The sequence below is a fragment of the Danio rerio genome, chromosome 2 (genome assembly GCF_052040795.2).
Source record: "Danio rerio strain M-AB ecotype USA chromosome 2, GRCz13ab, whole genome shotgun sequence".
NCBI lineage: Eukaryota > Metazoa > Chordata > Actinopteri > Cypriniformes > Danionidae > Danio > Danio rerio.
The window spans coordinates 5,262,226-5,290,064 of record NC_141022.1 but is presented as its reverse complement, the minus strand read 5'-3'; the positions used below and the strand labels follow the sequence as shown (position 1 = coordinate 5,290,064).

General features: G+C 36.8%; 1 protein-coding gene across 1 annotated transcript in view; it reads left to right on the top strand.

The window, feature by feature from the left end:
* Window positions 1-27,839, top strand: part of tmtopsa (teleost multiple tissue opsin a) — an 84,379-nt gene that overhangs the window by 32,484 nt on the left and 24,056 nt on the right. The window contains 1 exon segment of the mRNA NM_001118899.2: window positions 26,994-27,227. Within this exon segment, the coding sequence (NP_001112371.1) occupies window positions 26,994-27,227 (234 nt within the window).

The following is a 27,839-nucleotide window of genomic DNA, read 5'->3' as shown; positions in this document are numbered from 1 at the left end:
TGTTTACATACAGTCATGATGACCACAGCTCCACTCTCGAGTTTTACAACCTGCGCTGGGTGTGTGTGGTGTCTGTACTACTATGCTGTGAGCTAACTCTGACCTCTTAGCGGAGATACAGCGGAAGAATATTATAGTTCCCTTTCGTGTTCCTATTTAAATAAATATTTTTATAATATGCAACGCTTTAATTATTTAGACATTCTTAAATCTCTGATCACTCAGTAAGAAAACCCCCCAGAAAGATAGATACTTTTACTTCAGGATCGATCCTTTTGATACATTCCCAGTATCGAAAATAACAATATTTCAGGGTCGATCTGCCCATCCCTACCTGTGACAACAACAAAAAAATCCAACACAGTCTCATTGTGAATATGTACCACCGTATACATTTCTGGAGAGCGTGAATTATGCAGCCAGAGGTACGTTTAGCTGCGGTTCGTCATTAAAGTAAACGCTTCAGGGTGGTATGATGCCGCAGATGGCTTCTGTTTCTTTTCTTTCACGCTATCAGCTGACCACGTACCTCCATGTGGACAGCTTTTCCGCTGTTACCAGTTTGCACAGTAGCTCACCACCTACAGCGGCAGACTTAAGAAGCAGAGAGGATTTGATTGCGATGACAAGGTCTGGCGAAGAACGGTTCCAGAAAGCAGGCAAGACAAAAACAGAAGCCAGAAAATTAAATAAATAACAGGGTGAGAACGTGGTAAGATTTTTCAGGTTTCTTTGTCTGCATTGCTTTGAAAAAACACTATCAGTTGGGTTTAGGGAAATGGGTGGTTGGGGTCATCAGTCGGTCGGTTAGTCATTCGACAGCAGCCTATGTTGGATTTACAAGAGAACAGCAGGCACGAATGGCACTAGCAAGATAAATTTGAGATCTGAAATAGCGTATACAGTGACCTCTGGTGAATTCTTGATAACAAAAACTGCAACAACAACAACAAAAAAAAAAAACGTAGCTCCTGGGACTTGTTTCACAATCTCCAGAAATGTATATAGGGGTACATGTCCATAATGAGTCTGGGTTGAAAATGTCTGTCTTTCAGACGGCTGTAAAAATGCAACATTTTCCTTTTACCTTTTTATCACCAGTATGCTACATCATTTTGTGAATGACCCTTAAAGCAGATGGGGAATGGATGGACTGGATAATGGGGACTTTTTCAGGAAGATAAATCAAATGCAGGGCCTGCTGCTGAAAGCAAATTTCTATGTTATGTAAATGTACCCACTTATAAATAGAAGAAAAAAAAAGAAGTTTCACCATGTTTAGGCCAACCCAATTAAGTTGAGGATCCTGGTGAAGACTATAGTAAATCTGTAGGCAGCGCTGCAGCTCTGACACACACACACACACACACACACACACAAACACACATTGCACATTCATAGCAGGTTTATAGGATTGTGGCTGCTCAATTCCACCTACCGCTCTCATTGAACATGATTTGTGTCAGGGTGCACTGTCTCACTTCTGTATGCACACCACTTTTCTCACCTATAAGGGGCTGAACACAGTGGGCGACAGATGATACTGTGCTGAACAAGTTAATTTTAGTAAACTGATTAAACACACACACAATGAAATGTGTTCTGGGTGTACAACTCTAAAAATAGGAGCAAATTTGTTGCTTGTGGATGAGCTTTTATCACAACTAAAAGATTCTTTCTTTATTTTTGATCACCAGCAGCGCCCTATTTTCATTCCTATTTTCGTTTTAGATATAAAATGATAGTAATGTTTATAATAATACTAATAAACAATCTAATCTAATAATACTTACTTTTAAAAAATTGTTTAAAAAGAGTGTGTTTTTTGTTAGCCAAACTAAAAGAAACAAGACTCACTCCAGAAGAAAAAATTATAATATTGGAAATACTGTGAAAATGTTCTTAGTCAGGTAAACATCACTTGGTATATTTTTAATAATACAACTTTTACAGGAGGACTAATATTTTTTATAATAATTTCAGAAAAATTATATATATTTGTGCTGTCATATTATTAATCACAATTAATTGCATTTAAAAAAAAATCTCTTTACATAATGTGTGTACTCATTGTGTATAAATGTTAAGTATTATATAAATTATATTAAATACCAAACCAATATCTTAAATTTATACAAAATAAATCTGCACAATATAGACACATGCCGTATTATATAAATATAATGTAAATATAAAATATACAAGCTTTTTTTTGGATGTGATTAATGTTTTATATATATATATATATATATATATATATATATATATATATATATATATATATATATATATATATATATATATATATATATATAGATTCGAATACATTTTGGATTCTAAAGTCACGGTTCGATTTGATTTTAGATAATGAATAATTAATTAATAACAAATTAAATATTTGTAGCCTACCGTTTAAACTACCTGACCTGCATGGTCTTTGTTTTACCCATAAACAAATCATACAGTAAATGAATAAAGGCAAGATACACACATAATTACCACCTGTCAATCACTTTTTCTGCGGGACTCGTGAATAGGCAGTGATCTGTGTCGTTATAATGGCGTCGGTAAAAAAGACGCACAACCAACAGGAACCAGCCAACAGTATCTGAGGTGTTCGCTAAAATGACTAAGTACAAGTGAGTGAAAGATTGAAGCAGTCTACTGACCATCTGACTGCCTGGACTCGCTGTCTCGAGCGCATGACTGTGTGTGCGTCTTTTTGTGAATGAGTGTGTGTGGTCACGTGATGCGTGTTTTCAGCGGTAGTGAGGAAGGAGGGCTGCTCAGAAATGCTACACGCCAGTGTGGATGTGGATCGTTGTTGTTCTAATATGGCATTTAAAAACAAAGACCTATTAGTGTAAACAGGGTCTGAGTGTTTACTTTTCGCTAGCGGATTTGCAACAGGGGCAAGGCGGGGCGGAGGATCGCGATGCGCCCATCGTCTATCGGCCCAACCCTAATACATACATAGCAGAGCTTGCAAACTGCGTTTTTTTTTTTTTTTTTTTTGTCGACAACACGAACGTTGTCAACATAACTCACTGGATATCAAAAATAGTTTCACACCGGCAACTTTATAAAAAGAGGAGAGGGGTTAAGTTCTGGCGATGGGTCTCCTGCGTCTGCAGTTCAACAAGCACTTCAACAAGCCTGTTTTTTCACGCTTGGCTGACGTGACATGGGGGTGTGGCAGCATCGACGATTCTACTTTTTGTTTCGATAATCGAAATTGAGCATAAATTTTAATCGATTTTAAATCAAAATCGTGACACCCTTAATGTATATATATATATATATATATATATATATATATATATATATATATATATGTGTAGAGATTGTAACAAATGCAGTTTATTTATAAGGATAGTGCCTATTTCATGCCGTTTAGCCTTATAACCCTAAAATCACCAGTTTTGTCATTACTTTAGACATCCGCTAGAGAATCATAGGTAACGTTAGATTAGTAATAATTAGGTAGTAAATTAGTAATGGCTTCTGCTATACTGGCGTCAGCTGCATCATTCATGTGAATGAATGGTGGAAGAAAGTAGTTCCTCATACAAAAGGGTTTTCGAGACTCTCCGTGTTTGGTTTTCTTTTTTTATAAACACGATAATGTCGTCGAACTGTTGTATAAACGCAATATCACACTCGTAGCAGTGCGATATTGCTGTATATGCTACTTGTGCTGATATAAAGCCACATCACACATGACACATCTAGTGTGAGTGTGATGTTGCTCATATATACTATGCAGTTTTACTATGGGGTTAGGCTGTGTGTCTCTATTCCAGAATAGCTGGAATAATTTTTTTGGCGATCAGATCTCTATGAAGGCCTCACCATCTGTTGGTGGATTTGGATAAAAGTTTAAACAGAAATGGGAATTATTATGATGTTGGCAACAGAAACTTTTGCAAATAAGAAAAGTTGTTACAACTTATTTCATGAATGATTTTCATCATTAACTATGACAAAAAAAAGTTACTTGCGGTTCTGAGATGCCGGATGGCTCATTTAATCGAGCTCCATATTCATCAAAAGCAGCTTATATGAGGGTTAATTGGTTAAGCCAATTTTCTAATAACATCCTTCATCTGGAGAGGACCGCAGCAACGTCCAAGACCAAAATTGCAATGCTGTTTTGATCTTTTTCATATCCGAGAGCACGAAGCCAAATGATCATGTCAAGCAGTGCACACCATCTGTGTATCATCTCCCATCCAACCCCCAAAATGAAGATGTGACACATTTGCAAGTTCCCACATGATGATAAACATGATGATAAAATGGACAAGACAAACTAATTCAGTCAATTAGATGAGCAATATCGCACGACGTTGTGCTGTAGGTAATTACAGCCATGTTGATATAGGGCCATATCGTATGCAAATGAGGGCGATATTGCATTTATGTAACTATATAAGATTGTAAATAAAGAAGAAACGACACAGAAACCCATCTGTGTTAGAAATGATTTCCTTCTGCCACTGATTCAACTCTCAAATTGACATTTAAACAGCTGAGCAAAAGCCTACAAGTTCATAAACATCTCTTTAGGACTGGTAGCTAAGCTAAATTGAGTTTTTATGCGTAGTGTTGGGTAACAATTTAGTATAGGAACCAATTCAGTTTAGTATAGGGACCAATTCTCGCTATTAACTAATGGCTTATTGCCAGAATCTGCAGACATTTTTTTTGCTATTTTTGCACAGAAGTTTGTAAATAATATCTGCAGATATATGAATGATTTTGAGAGTATAGTAACTAAAAATGCAAAACATGTCACTTTTTAATTCACGGTTTACAATACAAATCTAATTCGAACCGCTTGTTGAGCATAAAAAGTCATTCTCTCATAAAATTTGTTTACTAAAAACAGAAAATATCCCTTTTATGAACTGTATTGTAAATAAACCATATGCACATTAGCATATTATCCAGTAATGTTACTAAAATTAACATAAAAATTAATGAATATTTATTTATGCACATTTAAGTTCAGATGGCAAACTTAGAAAAGGTTTCAACTGCTCAGATTAATGAAAAGTATAAATAATAATGATTTTGCCCAAAAAAGTCGCTGTTAACACACCACACAACACAAACAAATATGATAAGAAAATCTTTAGAACAACTAAGATAATCAGGACATTACCCAGTAATGCAGGAAGAAGATAATTGCAACCCAGGCTCATTGGAAATATGTGCCCAGGACTACATTTTTGAGAACCAAGAAATATGTAGCCTGGACTACATTTTCTTGTAGTTTTTGTTTCCACAAATGTGCGCAGTGTAAATTTTTTTACCATTTCAAATATGTTACTGAGCCACATTTTCTCATACATGTGTAGTTCCTAAGCCACCCAACCTGCTCAGAGTTGGGATCGAACCAGCAACCTTCCACATGGCAGTTGGTTGCTCTTCCAAGTAGGCTAAAGACCATTGCCTCTAGCGTCTGTCGCGAGAGCACCTATAGAGAAGTGAAGTTGTAAAATGGTGCTCAGCACTTCACTAGCTGGCCTCTGCTACACTCACTCCCCTAAACCTCACTCCCATCCGGGTCACGGCACCAATGTAGCCCTGCCGGTCCTACACCATCCAACCCGATAGTGTTTTCAAAAACCAAACTATAATAGAAAAGGTTCTACCGTGACCTCACGCTGCTTTTTTGTGCTTTGTTTTACCTGGATTCTAGAACCTTCTTTTGCCAGACTTGAAACGAACCCCAGTCTGCTTGTTTTACACACAAAATGTAGCCATGTGTACCCGAGAGCACATATTTCTCGGTTCTCAAAAAATGTACACCACGGCACATTTTCCTAATGAGCTTATGTTAAATAATTAATCTCAAAATCATCCCGAGTATCTTGTGGTCTGTGCTTGTGGTCTGTTTAATTCTGTTGTTGTTTGAAAAAAAAAACATATCCAGGACGCAGCTTTCATTCATTTGAGTGAGTTGAGTTTAACTCGACAGATTACAGAAAGTTCACCCTGTCAACTTTCAGATCGTATAATTCCCTTCATATACAACAATCAGAGGAAGCGCCACTTCAGAAGCTTCTCTGTATGTATGAAGGCACATTATATTGTTTACAAAATAATGAAATGCACAGATACATCATTTATAACAAGCTCTACTATATACAGTTGAAACCAAAAGTTTACATACACTAAAAAAAGGAACATATCCATTTAAAAATATATATATATTTGATGGTAAATCATACTAAATGTTTACTATTTTAAGTCTGTTAGGCTTACCTAAATGATTTACATTTGCTAAATGCCAGAATAATGGCAAACAATAAAAATAAAATTGTTATTAATTTCTAGACTGTCAAAACTTTACATACATTTTCTTGGTATTTTTTAGCCTTGCTTTTAAACTGTATAACTTTGGTTAAATGTATTGGGTATCCTTCCACAAGCTTCTCACAATAGTTTGAAGAAATTTTGACCCATTCCTCCTGACAGAAGATTTGTTGGCTGTCTTGCTTGCACAAGCTTTTTCAACTCTGCCCACACATTTTCTATAGGGTTAAGCTCAGGGCTTTGTGATGGCCACTCCAAAACATTCACTCTGTTGTCCTTTAAGCACATTTTAACTAATTTGGCAGTATGCTTAGGGTCATGGTCTGTTTGGAAGACCCATTTGTGGCCGAGTTTGAATTTCCTGGCTGATGTCTTGAGTTGTTGCTTCAGTATTTCTACATAATGTTCTTTCTTCATGATGCCATCTATGCTGTGAAGTGGACCAGTCCATCCTGCAGCAAAACAGCCCCACAACATGATGCTGCCACCCCCATACTTCACAGTTGGGATGGTGTTCCTAGGCTTGTAGGCTTTTCCCTTTGTCCTCCAAATGTAACACTGGTCATTATGGCCAAACAGTTCAATCTTCAATCTCAGTCTTTTTTCCAGTGTAATTTAACAAATTGTAATCTGGCTGTTTTTGTTAATTCTGATTTGTTGTTGATTTTCCCATGTTGTCACACAAGGAAGCAGTGGGTTTGCTTGTGTATGCTATTCTAGAGTTGTGCCCCAATTAACTCAAATGTTGTCAATTAGCCAATCAGAAACTTCCAAAACCGTGACACCATCATCTGAGAGGCAGAATAATCTTATTGTATGTAAACCTGACTTTCAAGAAAAGTTGGTCCCACTTTATATTAAGTGTCCTTAACTACTGTGTACTTACATCAAAAAATAAATACAATGTACTTACTTTGTTTATAATGTATTTGAGAACACTTGCTGTGCTTTTAAGTTGGGATACAGGTTGGGTTATGGACAGGTTTGGTGGCATGGGTAGGTTTAAGGGTGGGTTAAGGTGTAAGGGATGGTAAACAGTGTATTTACAAATGTAATTACAAAAGATAATTACAGATGTAATTACATAGATGTATGTAATGTATTTACACAATTAGTACATTGTATTAAACTAGTAATTTCTATTTAAGTACATATTAGTTAAGGCCACTTAATATAAAGTGGGACTGAAAAGTTATAACAATTTCTCAAAAAAATTCTCATTATTCTGTTGTTAAGCATATCAGAAACACATTTGATAATCCTAACTTACCTAAAAAGGAAAAAGTTTAGTCACATTAACATCTGACTTTTTTAAATGATTATGTGCCTTTTTATACAGTTTATGTAAACTTCTGGTTTCAACTGTACATATTAAAATAAGAAGACTACATTTAGATGTCATGCCTGCTTTAAAGTAAACAATTTTTGAACAATTCAGGTTCATGTTGCTTATTACACACACAGGGATGCAGAGCAGCACACAAACATCTTTAAAGTATAAAAAAATGAAAGGATTAAAACGTGAAAGATGATTTTTGTCTACAAAAATATTTAACACATGTACAGACTTTGGATGCATCAAAATGAAAAGCTGTTATTCATTTGATTGGGTTGAGTTTAACTTGACAGATTACAGAAAGTTCACTCTGTCAGTTCACTCCCAAGTCTTATAATTCCCTTCATTTCTGGCAATCAGAAGAAACGCCACTTCGCAGGCTGCTTTGAGCAGGGGAGGTTGAATTGAGTCTCTGATTGTAATTTGATGTTAATCTTACATCTGATGATCATGTGGGTCCCTCGCCTTCTGCTATAAATTTGTGAAATTAGCCACCGAGGCCTTGCTAATTCGTTTAGGGCGTCTGCCCCACTGTGACTTTGATGACTTGAGAAGCGCGGCCCTTTCTCTCTCTCCGCTGAAATCAAATGAGCAGAGACACAGTCCTCACTCCCTGGCATTTGTAAGAAGACTCGTTTAATGACTTGTGGTCCTCATAAATTCTGGAGTGAGGCTGGGATTCGGCGTAGATGCTGCTGTCACCGTTAATTTCTTCTGCATCTCCTGCAGGGAGTATCAATCCCGGTTCCTTTGAGAGTTGCGAGAAGGAATCAGGGCAGCAACTCGAGCCGATTATCAAATGTTCCATCCGACCCACTTTCGCATATGCACTTTTAAATAGGTGGGTACTAATTTCAGGGTCCTTTTTGATCTCTTTATGGACCAAACGACAGCGTTTATATGCACATTATTTCCTAATTAAATTCCATATTCTGTTATATTCGATTATGAAATATATAACACTGCAAAAATTAGGGGCCTATCTTACACCCATGCAGCCAGCGCAAGTATCATTTTTATATTCAATACTGTAGAAGATCTATTGGAACCCGCCTAAAGCCAAGATTCTCACAAAAATCAGTCAAGTTTGCTAAAGATAAAATCATGGTTTGGGGTCGCATTCAGTATGGGGGCGTGCGAGAGATCTGCAGAGTGGACGGCAACATCAACAGCCATGAGGTATCAAGACATTTGAGCTGCCCATTACATTACAAACCACAGGAGAGGGCAAATTCTCCAGCAGGATAGCGCTCCTTCATACTTCAGCCTCCACATCAAAGCTCCCCAAAGCAAAAAAGGTCAAGGTGCTCCAGGACTGTTCAGCCCAGTCACCAGACTTGACCATTATCGAGCATGTCTGGGTTAAGATGAAGGTGGAGACATTAAAGATGAATCTTGATGAACTCTAGGAGTCAATTTCTTAGGACTCCAGTTGACTTTATTAATAAGTTATTTGAGTGTCAGTGACAAGACTTTTGTCCAAGCAAAGTCAGACCTGACTGTCCTAATTAAATCATTAAAAATCAAGGCATGATCACAATTTATTTAGGTAAAATAAGCGCAATCTAGAGGCCTTTCATAAAAGCCACTTCTGATGCTAAATGATCAACTAGAAGTCAAGTTATTATCTGTTGTTCCTAAAACTTGGATAGGCGACAAGACTTTTGTCAGACTCTTTCAGAGTGCACTGCTGTCTGATGATAATATGCTTTCTGCAGCCTTTCTTTTCCTCTTCACCACTCTTATTTATTAATGGTGTTTATGTCCATGGTGATTTCAAGTCTGGGATTGATTACTTACCTCTGTTGGTCTGGAAAAAAAAAACTCTCTACACTGGATACTGTATGCTACTTAGCTGAAGAGAAGAAGAAACCGGCATCGATGTTCAGCTCAAATTAATTCAATTCATCTTTATTTCTATAGCGCTTTTACAATGTCAATTGTGTCCTAGCAGCTTAACATAGAAGTTATAGTAAATTAAAACTGTGTCATTGCAGTTTTCAATGCCCTTTTTTTCCTAGCATATTCATGAAATTAACAAATGTGATGTTTGTTTAGCTTTATTAATCACCCATGTCTTATTCAGATTACTGGATTAATCTTTTTAATGCGTTTGCTATAAATTTTATAAGTCACACAGTGCCAGTGAATAATAATCAGCTATTTAAATATGGCTATAACCAGTTTGATGCCAACATAAGTGCATTAATATCACTTACACGACTTTGATTGTGATTTATTGTCACACCAACTCATACTTCATTACATCCGTTATGATGAAGTCTCTGTTAAATATTCACGACATTCAGATTTCTGCCGGTTCCTGAGCATTTACTGATTAGCAACAGTGCAGAACTGAGTACGTGAGTAAATCAGAAGCTACCTGACAGCACTCCATCTGTTTTCATTCATGTAATACCAGGCTTGCACATTCAGAAATCCTGAAAGCAAAAATAATCGCGTTGATCAAAAGGATTTGAGCGTGTCACAGTTGAATCAAAAAGGGCTCCAAACCTCTTCATTGATTTCCTTCAGAAACATAATCCAAGAGTCTAAGCGTTTAGTCCAATCAGTCGTGCAATTTTCTTGGGAATGTCAATAGATGTATACAAATCGCTCTGCTCAAATGGACATTGAAATTGCAGAATTGCAATAAGTGCTGTTGGATGCATCTGCCATGCTTTGGTTGGATAAAACAGGGCCTTTCAAATGTAGATCGAGACAGGCTAACTACATACCGCTTTCAATCTCTTTAAGCCATCGTATATTTCAACCAGAACGTCCTAAAAGTTTTTTTCTTTTTTCTTTTTAACCCTCAAGATTTCCTAAGGACAGTTTCCCTAAGGCAAAATTTTTTTGTTTTTATTATTTTTTAAATAGTTTCCTTAATTTGACCAGTCTTCCCAGAGATGGGTTGCGGCTGGAAGGGCATCCGCTGTGGCGACCCCAGATTAATAAAGGGACTAAGCCGACAAGAAAATGAATGAATGAATGAATGAATGAATTTGACCAGTTCAAAACTTGACTTCACTGTAAAAAATATCTGTTAATGAAAGGTTTCCATATTTTGCGATTCACAAGTGTTTTCCGTTTATTTTTGGTTGTGAATTGCATTATTGGAGCTTGATCTCTTGACATTTGATGCTGAAATTCAACTCTACAGTTTGACAAAGTCACTTTTATTGACCTTTAAGTAGTTTAAAGTGATAGAATGTTCAAGAAATAAAGTATATATATATATAAAAAAAGTCTAATATAAGAGGAAATGGCAGTACTGACAGTTTATTACAATGGACTTTTAATAACATACAGCATCAACCCAGACAATATAGTAATAATAATAATAATAATAATAATAATAATAATAATTCCTTACATTTTTATTAGATTAGATTAGATTCAACTTTATTGTCATTATGTACAAGTACAATGCAACGAAATGCAGTTTAGGTCTAACCAGCAGTGCAATAGCAGCAAGTGCAGGATACAGGTATAAGTTATAAACAGGGCTTGACATTAACACCTGCCAACCCGCCAAATGCGGGTAGATTTCACCTGTGGCGGGTTAGACACACTCCTCCAATAACCACTTTGGCTGGTTGAAAATAATTTTGTAATGGTCGTTTTCTTAGAGGCAGGGTTCGATAATAAAGATGGCCCAATATTCGCGAAAATGTGATCTTAGAATCAAGTAGCACGACCGACAAATATAACAGTTTTCGTGCGAGCAAATGAAAGCAGGTGAATACCTTGTGACAGGATGATGACTCTATTAAAAAGAGCATGTGTACAGTGATATTTTGCTTGTTTTGACACATTTAAAATTTGTGGCTAAAAAATAATAATTTATTTTTGGTGTGGTCAGAGATAAATTTGGTTAAACCTTAATTTTGACACCTGAAAAGTTATGTGAAATAAAAACCTAATTGCAATGCGACACATTTGCACATTCACATTGAGCAAGCTCATACACGACACTCACGAAAAGTGAAATAAATAAGGAGGCATGTGGACATAACACTAAATCAGGTAATTTTAGCATGTCAAAGTCAAATTTATGCATATAAAATATATTATCTCAATGAAAAATTGTAACTAGTGAAAATGGCTAATAATGGCTAATAATAAAAGTGGCTAATAATGTTGGAAATCTACTAGCCACAGTGGCTGGCGATAAAAAAAAGTCAATGTCAAGCCCTGGTTATAAAGTGCAGTTATAGAAAAACTATGGTGATATTTACAGATGGATGTACTATCAACATTATATACGTTGTATTAGCTATGAACAGAGATTTACAATAAATGAATGTATGTACCGGTTGCTATTAATAATGTAATGGGTCTCTTTGAATTTGAATTTTCATATCCGATAGGTGGATATATCCGATCCCTGGACCAGAACAATGCAATTTGGGTACATTGCCAGAACATAAGCATATAAGTACCTTGTGCAGAGTTGTCATAGATTTTATTTTGTTAAACCGAGTTGTGAGGGACCAAGCCAGCACGTACAGTAAGGGGCATACAAAAAAGAAGATTTTCAAAAATAATTATTTTTAATAAATTCAAAAAAGGTTCACAAAAAGTTCAAAAATAAATTAATTAAATAATTAAATCAATTGAAAGAACACTAAACTAAACAAGGAAAACAAACTGAGTTCAAACCAAACAAATCATGTCTAATCCAAAAACAGAACTCCATGAAATGACAAGACAGACCACATTTATAGCACAGGGACTAGTCCACATTAAACAAGAAGGGGGAGACAAAAACATACAATTTACAAATACAATAAACTAAGCCAAACATCTAAATACAAATCTAAATATAAGTTAAATAAATTATAAATAAAGCAAAACTAAATATAAATCTGAATAAACAAACATTGCAAATCATTATTGAACTAAACTAAACATGAGCTCTCCCTCCAAGCCATTAAGCCAATGGTATCGGCAGGAGGAACCAAAAGACGGCCTCTTGCGGCACATCGGACCTTTACTTGGGCGGACCACACCCGGAAACTCTTTTCCTCGTCGGCACTGCAGCACGGTAACTTAAACTCAAAAGAAAACTAAATTAGCAAAACATACAGTACAGATAACTGATTTTGTGTGCACCCAAAATAGTAATAAATGTACTGTGAATAATAAAGAAAGGTAATGAGAAACTGAAAAAGTGTATGCGTCTTATTTAAATCAGATATGTATGAAACGAAAATGTATAAACACAATAACTGAAATTGTGACCAATAAATAATCTTAAATGAATACGTATAACGTGTGTGTGTGTGTGTGTGTGTGTGTGTGTGTGTGTGTGTGTGTGTGTGTGTGTGTGTGCATGCCTCACTCTCAGGGTGCTTTCACACCTATGAATCGATTCAGTTGTTCCGAAACAGAGATTAAAATTGTTACATTGTTGCTCTTTGCTCTTGGAGCGGTTCGCTTTCACACTGCAAAGCTTCTAATCGGACCAAAAGAGCTAAAACAAGTCACGTGCGAGTAAACTCTCCTCACATTGGTCAGTGTCAGGGTTTATTTTGCAGCGTCCCGCTCAGCTGTCAGGAGAGGTGGTGGTTTGGTGGTGATCGACAGAGTGCGCGCGCGTGACGTGTCTGAGGAGAGATGTGGTGGGGAGGGGTGAGAAGGGTGCGCGACGATGCCTATTTGAGGACTGGGAGAGAGACGCGAGATTACCGGGAGATCAACACTCGTTTGCGGGCGTATCGGAGACTCGCGAAACTTCCCGCCCTACTCATAATTCTCTCTTCATATAGCCGTAAGCCTATTACATATCCATAAAACACTGTGATATAACCACGCTCGGATCGGATCGCTTTCTCACTGCAATCGAACCGCTCCAGGGTTCGTTTCAATCGAGCCGAGACCACCTCATTCAAGCGATCTCGGAGCGATTACTTTGGCGCGGAACAGAGCGCGATTGCCCTGTTCACATATGCCAAACGAACCGCGCTAACGAGATACGTTCCGAAACAAAAGTGTAGGTGTGAAAGCACCCTCAATGTGTGGCCACCACACTGGCCATCACACGAGTGATAGTGATATTAAAAAAAATAATAACAAAACATTAGGTTCACACTTGAGACCTTCCTGCTCAAAAATGTCCACTATTCAAAGATTAAGCAAGGGATGCTTAAGGGTTTAAATGGATTAAATGTTCCTCATAACTGAATTGGCTGAGCACAGGGTTACCACGTCTACATGCTGAGAAGCCAAGAGGCATGACAGACATATAGGGTAGGCTGATGAAGTGTAGAGCATGTCTACAAAGAGCAAAGCAGGACAGATCGTTGTTGAAAAGAAGCCTCAAGCCGTCTTTGCTGATGACATGAAATCCTGACAGGGTGAGGAATCCGATGTCAGGCAACACACAAAAGCAGGGCATGCCATATATCACATTAAGGCCCAAAGAGACAAGACAAGTTTTCTTGTTCTCTTTGTTTGAATGAGAGTGAGCATGTGGCTTTGACAGTGGACATAAAGCAAATTATTTCTGTTGAAAAACAGCTAAAAATGTGTGCTATTCAGCAAAACCAGTGCATTCCTAAAGGTTTGGAATGTACTTGTGGTAGCCGAATTGAAAACACACCATTTACCCAAATTTCAACTATATGCGACAAACAATACATAATTGATTTTTTTTTGTTTGTTTATGATTTATTTAACATTTTTCCATTTTACAAACATATTAAACAACTATAATAGTCTCACATGGTCGCCCACTGAAGCTAAGTGGTCAGTACCTGGATGGGAGACCACATGGGAAAGCTAGGTTGCTGCCAAAAGTGGTGTTAGTGAGGCCAGCAGAGGGCACCCAACCTGCGGTCTGTGTGGGTCCTGATGCCCCAGTATAGTGAAGGGGACTCTGTACTGCTCAGTGAGTGCCGTCTTTCGGATGAAACAATAAACCGAGGTCCCGACTCTCTGTGGTCATTAAAAATCCCAGGATGTCCTTCAAAAAAAAGTAGGGGTTTAACCCCGGTATCCTGGCTAAATCTGCCCACTACCCTTTGTTCTTCATCGCCTCCTAACCCTCCCCATATCATAATTGGTTTCATCACTCTGTCTCCTCTCCACCAATCAGCTGGTGTGTGGTGTGCGGTCTGGCACAAAATGGCTGCCGTCGCGTCATCCTGGTGGATGCTGCACACTGGCGATGGATGAGGAGGTTTCCCCCAATGTGTAAAGCGCTTTGAGTGCCCAGAAAAGCGCTATATATTAATGTAAGAAATTATTATTATTATTATTATTATTATAGAAATAATAATAGAAAAAATATATAAATACAAATAATAATAAAATAATAATAAATCAAGTAACATTATAATAAAGTAAAATAAGACCAAATTACACAAATAATGAGGGGCAGATGTCTACATTTATGCAATAATCTCAATTTGTCACCGAGTCGGTCCCAGTCATTCCCCTCGCTGGCCAGCAGAGGCCGCCATCTCCGGACTTCTAGCATTACATCATCCACATACGCTGATTGTGCATACACCTGTTCTGAATCAAGCTAACGACCCACGTACCCTTTATAAGCCAGCTCCAAACACTCAGTCAGTGCGAAGTCTTGTTTAGCCCCGGCCAGCATTTCTGAGCGTTATTCCCTGCCTAATTCTTCGTGTATTACTCCAGCCTGTTTCTGACTCTGCTTCGCCTTCTGCCTGCCCACGACCCACGCCTGGTACATGGACTCTGATACTCGCTACCTGCCCACGACCCACGCCTGATACACGGACTCTGATACTCGCTACCTGCCCACGACCCACGCCTGATACACGGACTCTGATACTCGCTACCTGCCCACGAACCACGCCTGTTATACGGACTCTGATACTTGCAGCCTGCCCTCAACCTATGCCTGGTAAACCCCTCTGTGTCTGTTCATTGCCAGTCTTGATACTTCATAGACTGTTGTGGATGTGAGTTTGCACGCTAGTGCATATTGTGTGTTTGAGTGAAAGCTTGACTAATAAATACTGCATAATGGATCCCTCCGTGTCAGTCTCCTCGTTACACAATTCGAGTAGTGAAAGATAACAAACGGATGTATTATTATTGTCAAGGGCTAGCAAAGGTGATCAGTCTAGATCCAGCCGGAGAGTTTTCATAACTGAATTTTAACAATAATTTTATTGTTTATCTTATTTATTATTGTTTATTTGTGTATCTTATTTTGATGGTACCTTTAACACATTTTGAGTTCAAGCTACATTGCATCTACATGCCAACTAATTCTCATTAAATTATAAGTAGACTGTCTGGTTGGGTTAGGATTAGTGTAAATTGACTTGCACTTGCAAATATTGTTATGGTCAGTTAAATGTCTGTTGAAAGAGCTGTATCAACAGATGTTAAGCAGACAGTAATATTCAAATTAGAAGTAGTTGGCAGGTAGTTGCGATTCAACTTTTAGTCAACAAAATGTGCAGTAGGGACTATCAAAAAAGTATTACCGTTTGCTTCTCTCTTTCTTTCAAGTTCAAAGCAAACTTGAATGCCAAAGCATTTTAGATATGTATGTAAAATAGCATATAATATTAACATCATCAAATTAATTAAATAATCAGCAAATGAGAAATAAAAGACTGAAAGACAGGAATAAAAACAGACGATATCTCTGAATATTATTATAATTACGAGATTAAAACCTGTCTATTTAAATAAGGCAAATGCGTTGATTACCATTACTAAAGGTCTGCATAAGTTTTGCAGCAAATTTAGACCAGTCTCTTCGAGTATATAATAAAGTTTTTCTGAGTCATTTAGATTAAACAAAATTATTATTAATTGTTTCTCTTGTGACTGTGCGCACACAGTCCCTTGCAAAGCCAAGCGAAAGTAGGGTTAACCAAAAAAAAAAAAACAGCCTGATCTCAAGAGGAAATGTAAATATTTTACGTTTTGACAGTTTGGTGGCTAATTCGTACGAATTTGTATGAGTTCAGTCGTACGAAAAGGTACGATTTTAAAAAGGAGACGTGGCACTCAACCCCACCCCTAACCCCAACCGTCATTGGGTAATGAGCAAATCGTACTAAATTGTACGAATAGATCGTACAAATTCATACGAATTAACCAGTAAATCTGAAAGCTACGAATTGCTGCGAGAATTTGTTGAAAGACAGTTATAGGAGATTTTGAAAGCCAGGCCGGACAAACTTTTTAAGTCCCCAAGAGGCACGCCTCTGTGGGTCTGCAGAGCACATGAGACTGTCTGCGGGAGTGTTGACATTTCTCGCGCACACAGAACGAAACGGGTAAACGAGAGAAGATTTTCCACTACTTAATCGATCATGGAAATTTTGGTTATATTAGGCGGATACAAAAGAATGTAATAGGATGTTGTTGACAGTTTTACTTAGATGTAATGAGCTCAGAAAAATATCTATTACCTTTTAGGTTTATTTTAGGTTCGAATGTGTGTGTTTGGGAATGCGAGAGTGGGATTGCGAGCCTAAAACTCAAAACTGGCTCGAATAATAACAACATCAAGGTTTGAGCCAAACATATGAAAGAACACAGATGCTTGAATTAATATTTGACGTCCCATCAATAAAAGCTTTAATTTCCACAAATTAAATATTCCAAAAGAGACAAAACATTGACAAAAATCATGTAGACAGGTAGGGCAGCTAAGAACAACAGGTCTCTGATTATCACTGTTTTTAAATGGACAGATCTTACCTACAACTCCAGGGAAAGGAATAAAAAACAGGTGAGTTCTCTGGGCCACTGCTTTCCTTCGCCAAATTAAATGAATAACAAAACGTGACTATGAAAAATAATCCACTACCTGCTACAAAAAAACAAAGTATCAAAATAAACAAACTAGTTTAAACATTAAGAAAACTAAAGATTCAAAAAGTTAACAAGAACACAATTCTAAAGAGACTGGCATGCAGATGGATCCTGGCATGCGGGGCACCGCCTGAACGCAAGCCATCACCGAGCTGAGAGAAAGAGAGCGAGAGACTGAGCCGTCATTGTTGTCAGACTTATAAACTGGGAATCCCTAGTGAGGTCACGGGTGTCATCCAAATTAAAGAATTAAATAAAACACAGACCTGCGTAACAGAAAGCATTAAAACTTGTTGGAGCAGAGATTGAAGTCCCAAAAGGCAATTTAAATATGGGGAACTATTAATTGAATTATCCTTGTTGGAAAAAAAACTATGACCGATATGAAGACATTTAAATCTTCTACGATTATTTAAACCAGCAGTTTGTAACTTTTTAACATTTTCTTGGTTTTAACTTGAAATAAACAGCTCTCTGTGCCTATATGTGAGGTGAAACAGGTGAAGAATGAGATCAGATCGAGGCAGAATTGAACTGTCTCCACACCACTGCTTCTGTGAACAAATTAGTTCCTAACTTTGAATGGCTTTACTGGGCGTTGGTGGGCAGAGCTGGAGTAAATAGATGGGGCTATTTGCACTAATGGAAATGGATACTCTGAAAACACTGTGCTTATGAACAAGCAACAGATTAAAATGTGAAAACATTTGACCAAAATGATTAACAAGTACAACGCTCACTCACTCTAGCAATATACAGTTGAAATCAGAATTATTAGCCCTCCAGAATTGTATATTTGTATATTTGTTCCCCAATTTCTGTTTAACGAAAATATTTTTTTCAACACATTTCTAAACACAATAGTTTTAATAACTCATTTCTAATAACTGATTTATCTTTGCCATGATGACAGTAAATAATATTTGACTAGATATTTTTCAAGACACTACTATTCAGCTTAAAGTGACATTAAAAGGCTTAACCAGGTAAATTAAGTTAACTAGGCAAGTGAGGGTAATTAGGCAAGGTGTGTTCTTGTCACAAATACCAGCGATCTAGTCCATACAGATCGATGGAGAACAAATAAAGAACTACAAATCCCATTTTACCTGTTCACACACACCTGTTCCAGATTACCAATGAAGAGACACACACATAGACACACAGCTGAAGCTCATCATTGAATCATTTACTGGACTATGAAGGGAGCTCTTTTTGCAAAACACAGTCTTGTTTTACCCTGTGTAAAATTACAAAGTGGTTGTCCTTTTTCGTTGTGTCATGTTTCAGTCCTTGCTCTGTTTTTATTCTTTGCCGCCTAGCCTGACCTTTTGCCTGCATTTCGACCATGTATTTTTGATTATCGCCTGCATGACTTTTCTTAATAAAACTGCACATGGATCCCTAACTCTGTTGTCAGCGTCCATATGTTACCGTTTTATAGACTATTAAGAAATTATTTTGACATTATTGACCTTACTGGAGTTTGCCCTGTGCGCTTGCTTTTTTTTTTTTTTTTTTTTTTTAGTTACTTCTTTGGTTTGGTGCATCAATCTTATCGATGCTATTATTAAAAAAAAAAAGGTAATGATTCACACTCAGTTGCTTCGTACTGATTTTATTTTTTATTTTTCTTACATTTTACGGGTGATTAAAAGACAGAAGTTTCAGCTCAAAGCCTTCTTCAGTGTGTGACACAATTCTTTAACTCCACCCTTTTATCCCATAGTCACACACCTGTTTTTTTTAATTGTGTCACACACTGAGGAAGGCTTTGTGCCGAAACGTCTGTCTTTTAATCACCCGTAAAATGTAAGAAAAATAAAAAATAAAATCAGTACAAAGCAAGTGAGTGCGAATAATTACCTTTTTTTTGGACATTATTGACCTTAAAATAGTTTACAATTTCACAACTGCTTTTTATACTAGTTGAAATAAAATAAATAAGACTCACACCAGAAGGAAAAATATTATAGGAAGTACTGTGAAAAATTCCCCTGCTCTGTTAAGCATCATTTGGGAAATATTTCAAGACAAAAACTCACAGGAGGTCTAATAATTCTGACTTCAACTGTACCTTGTTGTAATATTGCTTTATTTTTCTCTGTTTAGAAGTGGGACAGTTGCTCTGTTTGATCGATTCAGTCTGTACTAATCTGGCAAGTGTGGGAAGCCTTTCAGCAAGGTCTTGCTGTAGATCAGGCAGTAGAGCGCGTGGTGCTAGAAACATCAAGGTCACGGGGTCAATTCCCAGGGAAAGCAAGAACTGACAAGATATCAACTCTCGCTTTTGGAAAATCGTCTGCCAAATGTGCAAATGTGGAAGTGAGCATCACTGTCACCTACTTACTCTGAAGGGCACACTCCTTAAAATGGGAAATCTGTGGGGAGCGGGGAAAGGGTGTCTCATGATGTGGCACACTTGGAGCAATGTAAAACTTAGCTTTTTTTTTTATTTGTTCAACAGTCATTCATAGTTTTCATATAGTATATCCCTTTACACAATGCTAAATATTCCCTTTAGAGTTTGCATCAACACAACACAGGCTCATTGTGGATACGTACCCCTGTCTATATTTCTGGAGATCGTGAAATATGTTCACAGAGGTATCTCGCTTCATTTCACATGTAAAACGAATGTTATGGGGCAGTATGATGCCACCAACGAATTGACCGCTTACCTTCATTGGACGGGTTTTCTGGTGTTACCAGATTGCCCAGTACCTCGCCAGATATGCCAATGTTAGGAGGTGGAGTTGACCATGATGATGGGGTTTAAGTCTGGCAAAGAACAATTCCAGAAATCAGGTAAAATATATATATAAAATGTATAATATAACCAGTATATATATATATATATATATATATATATATATATATATATATATATATATATATATATATATATATATATATATATATATATATATATATATTTATATATATATATATATATATATATATATTTATATATATATATATATATATATATTTTTATATATATATATATATATATATATATATATATATATATATATATATATATATATATATATATATATATTTATTTATATATATATATATATATATATATATATATATATATATATATATATATTTATATATATATATATATTTATATATATATATATATATATATATATATATATATATATATATTTATATATATTTATATATATATATATATTTATATATATATATATATATATATATATATATATATATATATTTATATATATTTATATATATATATATATATATATATATATATATATATATATATATATATATATATATATATTTATATATATATATATTTATATATATATATATATATATATATATATATATATATATATATATATATATATATATATATTTATATTTATATATATATATATATATATATATATATATATATATATATATATATATATATATATATTCAGTGCAGGCTGATAACTTTTATATCAGATCTACTGGTGGTTTCGATCACAGAGCTTAACCTCCTTTGATTTTCCAGCTTATTCCGAATCTCCTCAAACACGCTGCTGTTGCATTCTGCATCTAAATCAACTCCTGTCCAGCAAGTTCAGCACAACTAACGCATGCTAAATACTCCCTCATCACCTTTTATTGTGTCTTTTCATCTTCTGACTGCTGACAGTGGGATGAAATGTGTTTGACGAGGTTATGCTCTTCACCATCAGTCACTGCGCAGATCCTCAATAGTGGATGAAACTGAATTTGTCAGTGACTTTGCTACACTGGCTCCTACAAATGTGATTTGAGTTATGTCCAAGAGACGAGAAAGAGCAATGCTCAATCCTAATTCAATCAGAAGTGTTGGGATTTGTTTTTAGCCGTTTAGCTTGCTAGCTTCAAACCTTTTTTAAAGGGGTGGTTCATCCAAAAAGTGAAAATGTACAATCAATGGTAATACTTAAGTTTAGGTCACAGTACACATTATTAACAAAACGTTAACAGATTGACAGATTGATTGATTGGCTCTAGAACACTCATCTGAAGTGTTGTCATACAGTGTTATGCTGGATTTCATCAATAGCCTTGCATTTACTAACACAGACTATATCTGAAGTGTTTGAAAGTCATTCGCTTTTTCCTCCTGTAGGAAAACATCATAAGAACAATACTTAGTGGCTCAATGTAGTAAAGCAGTGTTTTTAAAAGACTAAACACTTTATTGATATAGTGTACAGCCAAGCACATGTGGTCAGAACAAAAACGAGTCGCAGGTGATAAAGTATTAAAGGGCCATGAAACACCCTCGTTTCAGCAGGGTGTTTTCACACCTCTACTTTGGAAAAAGTCAGAAAAGTGGGCGTGTCCAGCTCTGTTTAGGGGGGAGTGTCGGAGGAACTAAAGTGGGAGGGTGTGGGAGTGTCTATTTGGGCACGCGCGAGTTTCAGTCAAAATACACACACATGAGAAAGTGATGGTGTTTAACCTACATGGACATCTGTAGTCGAATTATTTGCCAAATTATTAAATAGTGGACTTTAACTGCAGTTTGGCTCTTTCATTCAGGGAATTCATTCATGCCCCTCGCGACAAACGCGATATTTGATTTGAGGATCTGCTCTAAGCGTGTATTTTTCATGCAATGTTTGATACCGCACGGCGAATGAGAGAAAAAAAACTCTGCATTTCCTGGAAACTTAGATGCACACGGCAGGTAGCGTCAGAAAGCCGCGTGTGTTATTCCGGTCACAAAATGTGGCGCTATGTTTGCACTCAGTGCAATAGTTAACTTAATTCGATACGAACAAACTGAATAAACAAAGAGCGCTGGTCGCTCACTTACCAAATCTGTAGAGACAGGACAATCACCAGCAACTAGAGCCGCGTCTTTATGAAGAGAAGACTAACGTTACAAGCGAATCCGGATTACAGCGTTTGCAGATGAGAACAGCTCTCAGGTTAACAATAATCCTCCTTAGACACGTAAGTTATTGTTGTCGAGCGTCGCGTACACTGTTAATCCACACGTGACTCCAGCTGAGCTCTCACAGAGAGAAAATGAAAACGAAACTTAATGGCAGCAAACTATAAAAGCAACACTTCACGCTTGTTTTGCCAACACAACGTGGCGTCTCTGTGGCGTAAGCGCGGTGACACTAATGAATATTAATGAAGTTGCACAATAGAGCGCGCTGATTGGTTTGAACCAAGCCTTACTCATGCATTAATGCATCACACTGTAAGACGTAATAAGACACACTCTGGCACAGACGTCCAGTCTGCACGCTGGAATACACGCTATTATGTCATGACCGTGACGCAGCTTCAAAAATTCGTTTCAAACCGGAAGTACGAATTTGCTTGAAATAACGCAAAAACAACCAATTTACACTTTTTAGTGAAATATAGGTGTCCTAATAGTGTTTTTAGCAGTGTGGGACACATATACGACTGTCAACAGCTCAAAAAATGTGTTTTGGTGTTTCGTGACCCTTTAAGCGTTTTCCCAAAGTAAAGTGTGTCTGAGCCAGGTCCAAGCAAAATGCCAGCAGGTGTCTGTAGCTCCGCTCACTCTCCGTATCGTTGTCCTTGTTTGGTATTCCGCCATGAGTGCGATGACGCACGAACAAAATGGCGACGGTTGGCCGCGCCTATTTGTGGCTTCTTTTGCGCTCTTCAGAAACCTATGGGTGACGGACACTACGTCCATATATTTCACAGTCTATGGTCCCAAACCACATGGACAAACATTAAAAACACTTAACGAAAAGCAGAGGAAACTGAAGGACTTAATTACACAGAGTGATGATGAAATGAAAATTAAGAGATCTGTAGAACTATTCAATTCAGTTTAAATAATCAACATTCAGGTGACACAGCAGCTTAGTGGTTAGATCTGTCGCCTCATAGCAAGAAGATTGCTGGTTTGAGTCTGGCTGAAATCGGTTGGAGTTAAACAAAAGAAACTATGTTGTAGCGTTGCCAGCAGCACTACACCACCTGACAAAAGTCTTGTCGTCGATCCCAGTTGTTCGAGCAACAAATAATAACTTGACTTCTTGTTGATCATTTGGAAAAGGGGCAGAAAGGACCATCTTTCTGATGAATCTTCTGTTGAGCTGCATCCCAATCATCACAAATACTGCAGAAGACCTACTGGAACCCACATGGACCCAAGATTCTCACAGAAATCAGTCAAGTTTGGTGAAGGAAAAATCATGGTTTGGGGTTATATTATATTTGGGGGTTGGGTTTGTGGAGAGGATGGCAACATCAACAACCCGAGGTATCAAGATATTTGCGCTGCCCATTACATTACACATTACAGTGGTCTTTCTCATACCTCCACATCAAAGTTCTCGAAAGCAAAGAAGGTCAAGGTGCTCCAGGATTGGCCAGCCCAGTCACCAGATATTAACATTATTGAGCATGTCTGGGGTAAGATGGAGAAGGCATTGAAGATGAATCCAAAGAATCTCGAGGAGTCCCGCAAGAACGCTTTCTTTGCCATTCCAGATGACTTTATTAATAAGTGATTGGAGTCATTGCAGAGATCTGTGGATGCAGTCCTCCAAGCTCATGGGAGTCAGACTAGTGGCGTAGTGTAAAATGCGGAGGCCCCCCTGCAGGGATCACTGACGGGGCCCCCTGATGATTGGGGGGAGGGGGGACAACGCTGGGAAGCGATCACAAACTAAGGAGCGGGAAAGGGAGGCAGGGTGGAGCGACAACGTAGGGAAGCCTTCACAAACAGAGGAGCGATCACAAACCTAAAGTTGCAAGAGCGTCAAAGTTGCCAGAAGTCATTCAATTTCATTGAGAACCAGCAGCTAGAAACAGCGCGGCCCGTCTTCTCTGGTGTGAGCGTCGAGGAGAGTTGAAATCAAGTCAACTTTATGGTATGAGCTATGACGCGGTTCGGCAGCAAGCAATCAGAATGAAGTAGTCCACCGCTTGAGAGGTGTTCAGAGAACACAGACCTGTGAACTTCGGTTCCAACCACAGTTGTTCCCAAGAGTTTGATTATTGCGGTTGCCGGATTTTCAATTATTGAAAATAGCGACGACGCGAATCACGCGGGGCCCCCCCCGCAGTGTGTGCCCTGCGGGCCCATCCGCTACGCCACTGAGTCAGACACAATATTCATCCTTTTTCCACTGCACCATGACTTTATATTCTATACTGCACATTATTTCTGTTAAGTGACAAGACTTTTGTCTAAGCAAAGTCAGACCTTACTGTCCTAAATAAATAATTAAAAATCAAGGCATGATCATCTTTCATTTTGGTAAAATAAGCGTAATCTAGAGGCCTTCGGCTTTTTATATAAGCCACTTCTGACACCAAATGATCAGCTAGAAGCAACAAGATTTGATGCCATAGTGGAAACCTACTGTAAGTCTCAGGGTGGCTTTAAAAGAGATTACTCAGATCCACAAGTCCCCTAAAAACACTCAGAACAGCATCACATAGGAACAATTTGAAGAGTGACTCATTTTTAAAAATGCCACAAATGTACAAATGTCACTGGTGGAACTCAACAGAAAAAGCCTCGGTTTCTTTGTGCTGCAGAAAAAGTAAGGGTGTCTAGCTTTCATTCACATTTACATGACAGCAGCGATGAGGTATTTCTTATCACATGCTGCCAGTGAAGTCCCACCTCCTCTCTTAATCACCCGTTCTCATTGTACGTCTGAACCTGGAACAGTGATAAGAGGCTCAGGACAAGAGGATGTGGATCCCTCAACACAGCAGTGGCTTTTCTTAGTGTAAACGGACAATGAAGGAGATGACGTGCACATTTGGAATCTCTTTTACTGTCTAGCACATGGAGGTCGGTTATATAATACAATGATCAATACCTGACCAATGGCGCACACAATTACTATACGGCATGCCTTTTCTTCAGTGCTAATTAGTCTTCTTTTTATCCCTTCACACATCGACCTTCCACCTTCCGTCTTTTTTGTGTTCTCATTTATAAAAACTCGTGATTAATGTGTGAACTCTAAACAAAGAGGTTTAAATAGAAATCAATCATGAGTGATGAAGCTGTCAAGTTACAGTCTATGAAAGATCGAGATATTTAACCCTTTACGAAGACTTTATCCTGTTTACATGTAGCTTTCGAAGACCCCTAAATGGTCTACTACATGACTAGAGTTGTTTGATTAATAGTTTGTACTCTGCAAAGTCAAGTAGAAGGTCTTGTGCGGTGTCTGCATAATTATTGTTCATTCATTTCCTTTGGCTTAGTTCCTTATTCATCAGGGGTCGCCACAACGGAATGAACCGCCAACTATTCTGGCATATATTTTGCACAGCGCCTTTCTAGTCACAACCCAGTACTGGGAGGCAATCTCGCAATTACACACACACACACACTGTCACGTACAAAGAATGTTCAGATGGATCCAAGTGCAAGTGAAAAGAGTATTTATTGACACAGTCAAGATAAATGAAAAAAAAGAAAGAATAGATGGATGAACAAATTAATGAATTATTAAAAATCAATGAATTAATGGATGAATGAATGAAAAAAGAAAGAATATATGAATAAATGAAAAAAGAATGGATGGATAAACGAATCAATGAATTAATCAAAAAGTCAATGAATGAATGAATGAATGAATGGAAATTTATTTATTGAAAATGAATGAATGAATGAATGAATGAAAAAAGAATAAATGAATTCATTAATGAAAAATGAATGAATGAAAAAATGAATGAATGAATGAATGAATGAATGAATGAATGGAAATTTATTTATTGAAAATGAATGAATGAATGAATGAATGAAAAAATGAATGAATGAAAAAAATGAATGATTGAATGAATGAATGTAAACATTTATTAATTTATTAAGAATAAATGAATGAATGAATGAATGAATGAATGAATGAAAAGAAGGAATTCATGAATGAAAAAATAAATGAATGAAAAAAATTAATGATTGATTAATTGAATCAATGAATTAATGTAAACGTTTATTTATTTATTAAGAATGAATGAATGAATGAATGAATGAATTAATTAATTAATGAAAAAGAGAATGAATAAAGAAATAACCAATTAAAATACCTCCCTAAAATGCAACTTTTGCCACATTTAGTGTATGAAAATCCCTGAAACTATTTCATTCTGTCTACAGGTGTTGAGCAGTTTCTCCAGAGGATGCTTATCTGTTCTTGATTAAAACTTTATTGTTCCTTGAGGGGTATTTCAGTAGAAAGAAAGCTTTCTTAGTCAGCAGAGTTCTAGCCTTTAGAGAGAAACACTATTGGACTTCATATCAGAACAAGCTTAAGAGATATTAAGGTTCACAATAAGTTCCTGCACCAAATGTTTGTGAAATAAGTATGTTTTATTATATTATATGTAACTAATAAACATACTAAAATGTGGTTATTCTTATATCTAACATATACAAGTGTTGTTACAGATGAACAGATGAAATGTTGTTACTGATGCTCCATCTATCTGTATTTGTTTCTATCTGATGATGAAGGTCAGCAGTGTGAACACGTCTGTGAGCCGCAAGCGTGAGCACCGTGTCCTACTGATGGTCATCACTATGGTGGTTTTCTATCTGCTGTGCTGGCTCCCCTACGGCATCATGGCCCTGCTGGCCACTTTTGGAGCTCCAGGACTCGTGACGGCGGAAGCCAGCATAGTGCCCTCCATCTTAGCCAAGTCCAGCACAGTCATCAATCCTGTCATCTACATCTTTATGAATAAACAGGTGAGCATGTGGAAAGATATAGCTGGATTTTGAGTAAATGTGAATTGACCTTATGCACTGATAATATGGATTTGATTAGTCATTTTCATATTGTTATATCATTTTATATTTGTTGTGTTTAAAGGTGCCATAAAAAGAAAATCTAGAAATACCTAGAAAGAAAGAAAGAAAGAAAGAAAGAAAGACAGAAAGAAATAATGAATGAATGAATGAATGAATGAATGAATGAATGAATGAATGAATGAATGAATGAAAATAAAGAAAACAATAGTTAATGAATGCATGAATGAAAAAACAATGGATGAATGAATGAAAAAAATGAATGAATTAATAAAAAAATGAATAAATGTATGGATGAATGAGTGAATGAATGAATGAAAAAAATAAGAAAACAATAGTTAATGAATGCATGAATGAAAAAACAATGGATGAATGAATGAAAAAATGAATTAATTAATAAAAAATGAATGAATGAATGAATGAATGACAAAATAAACAAATTAATTAATGGATGAATGAATGAAAAAGTAGATGAATGAATGTAAAATGAACTAATTATCGAATTAATTAAAAATGAATGAATGAATGAATGAATGAATGAATGAAAAAGAA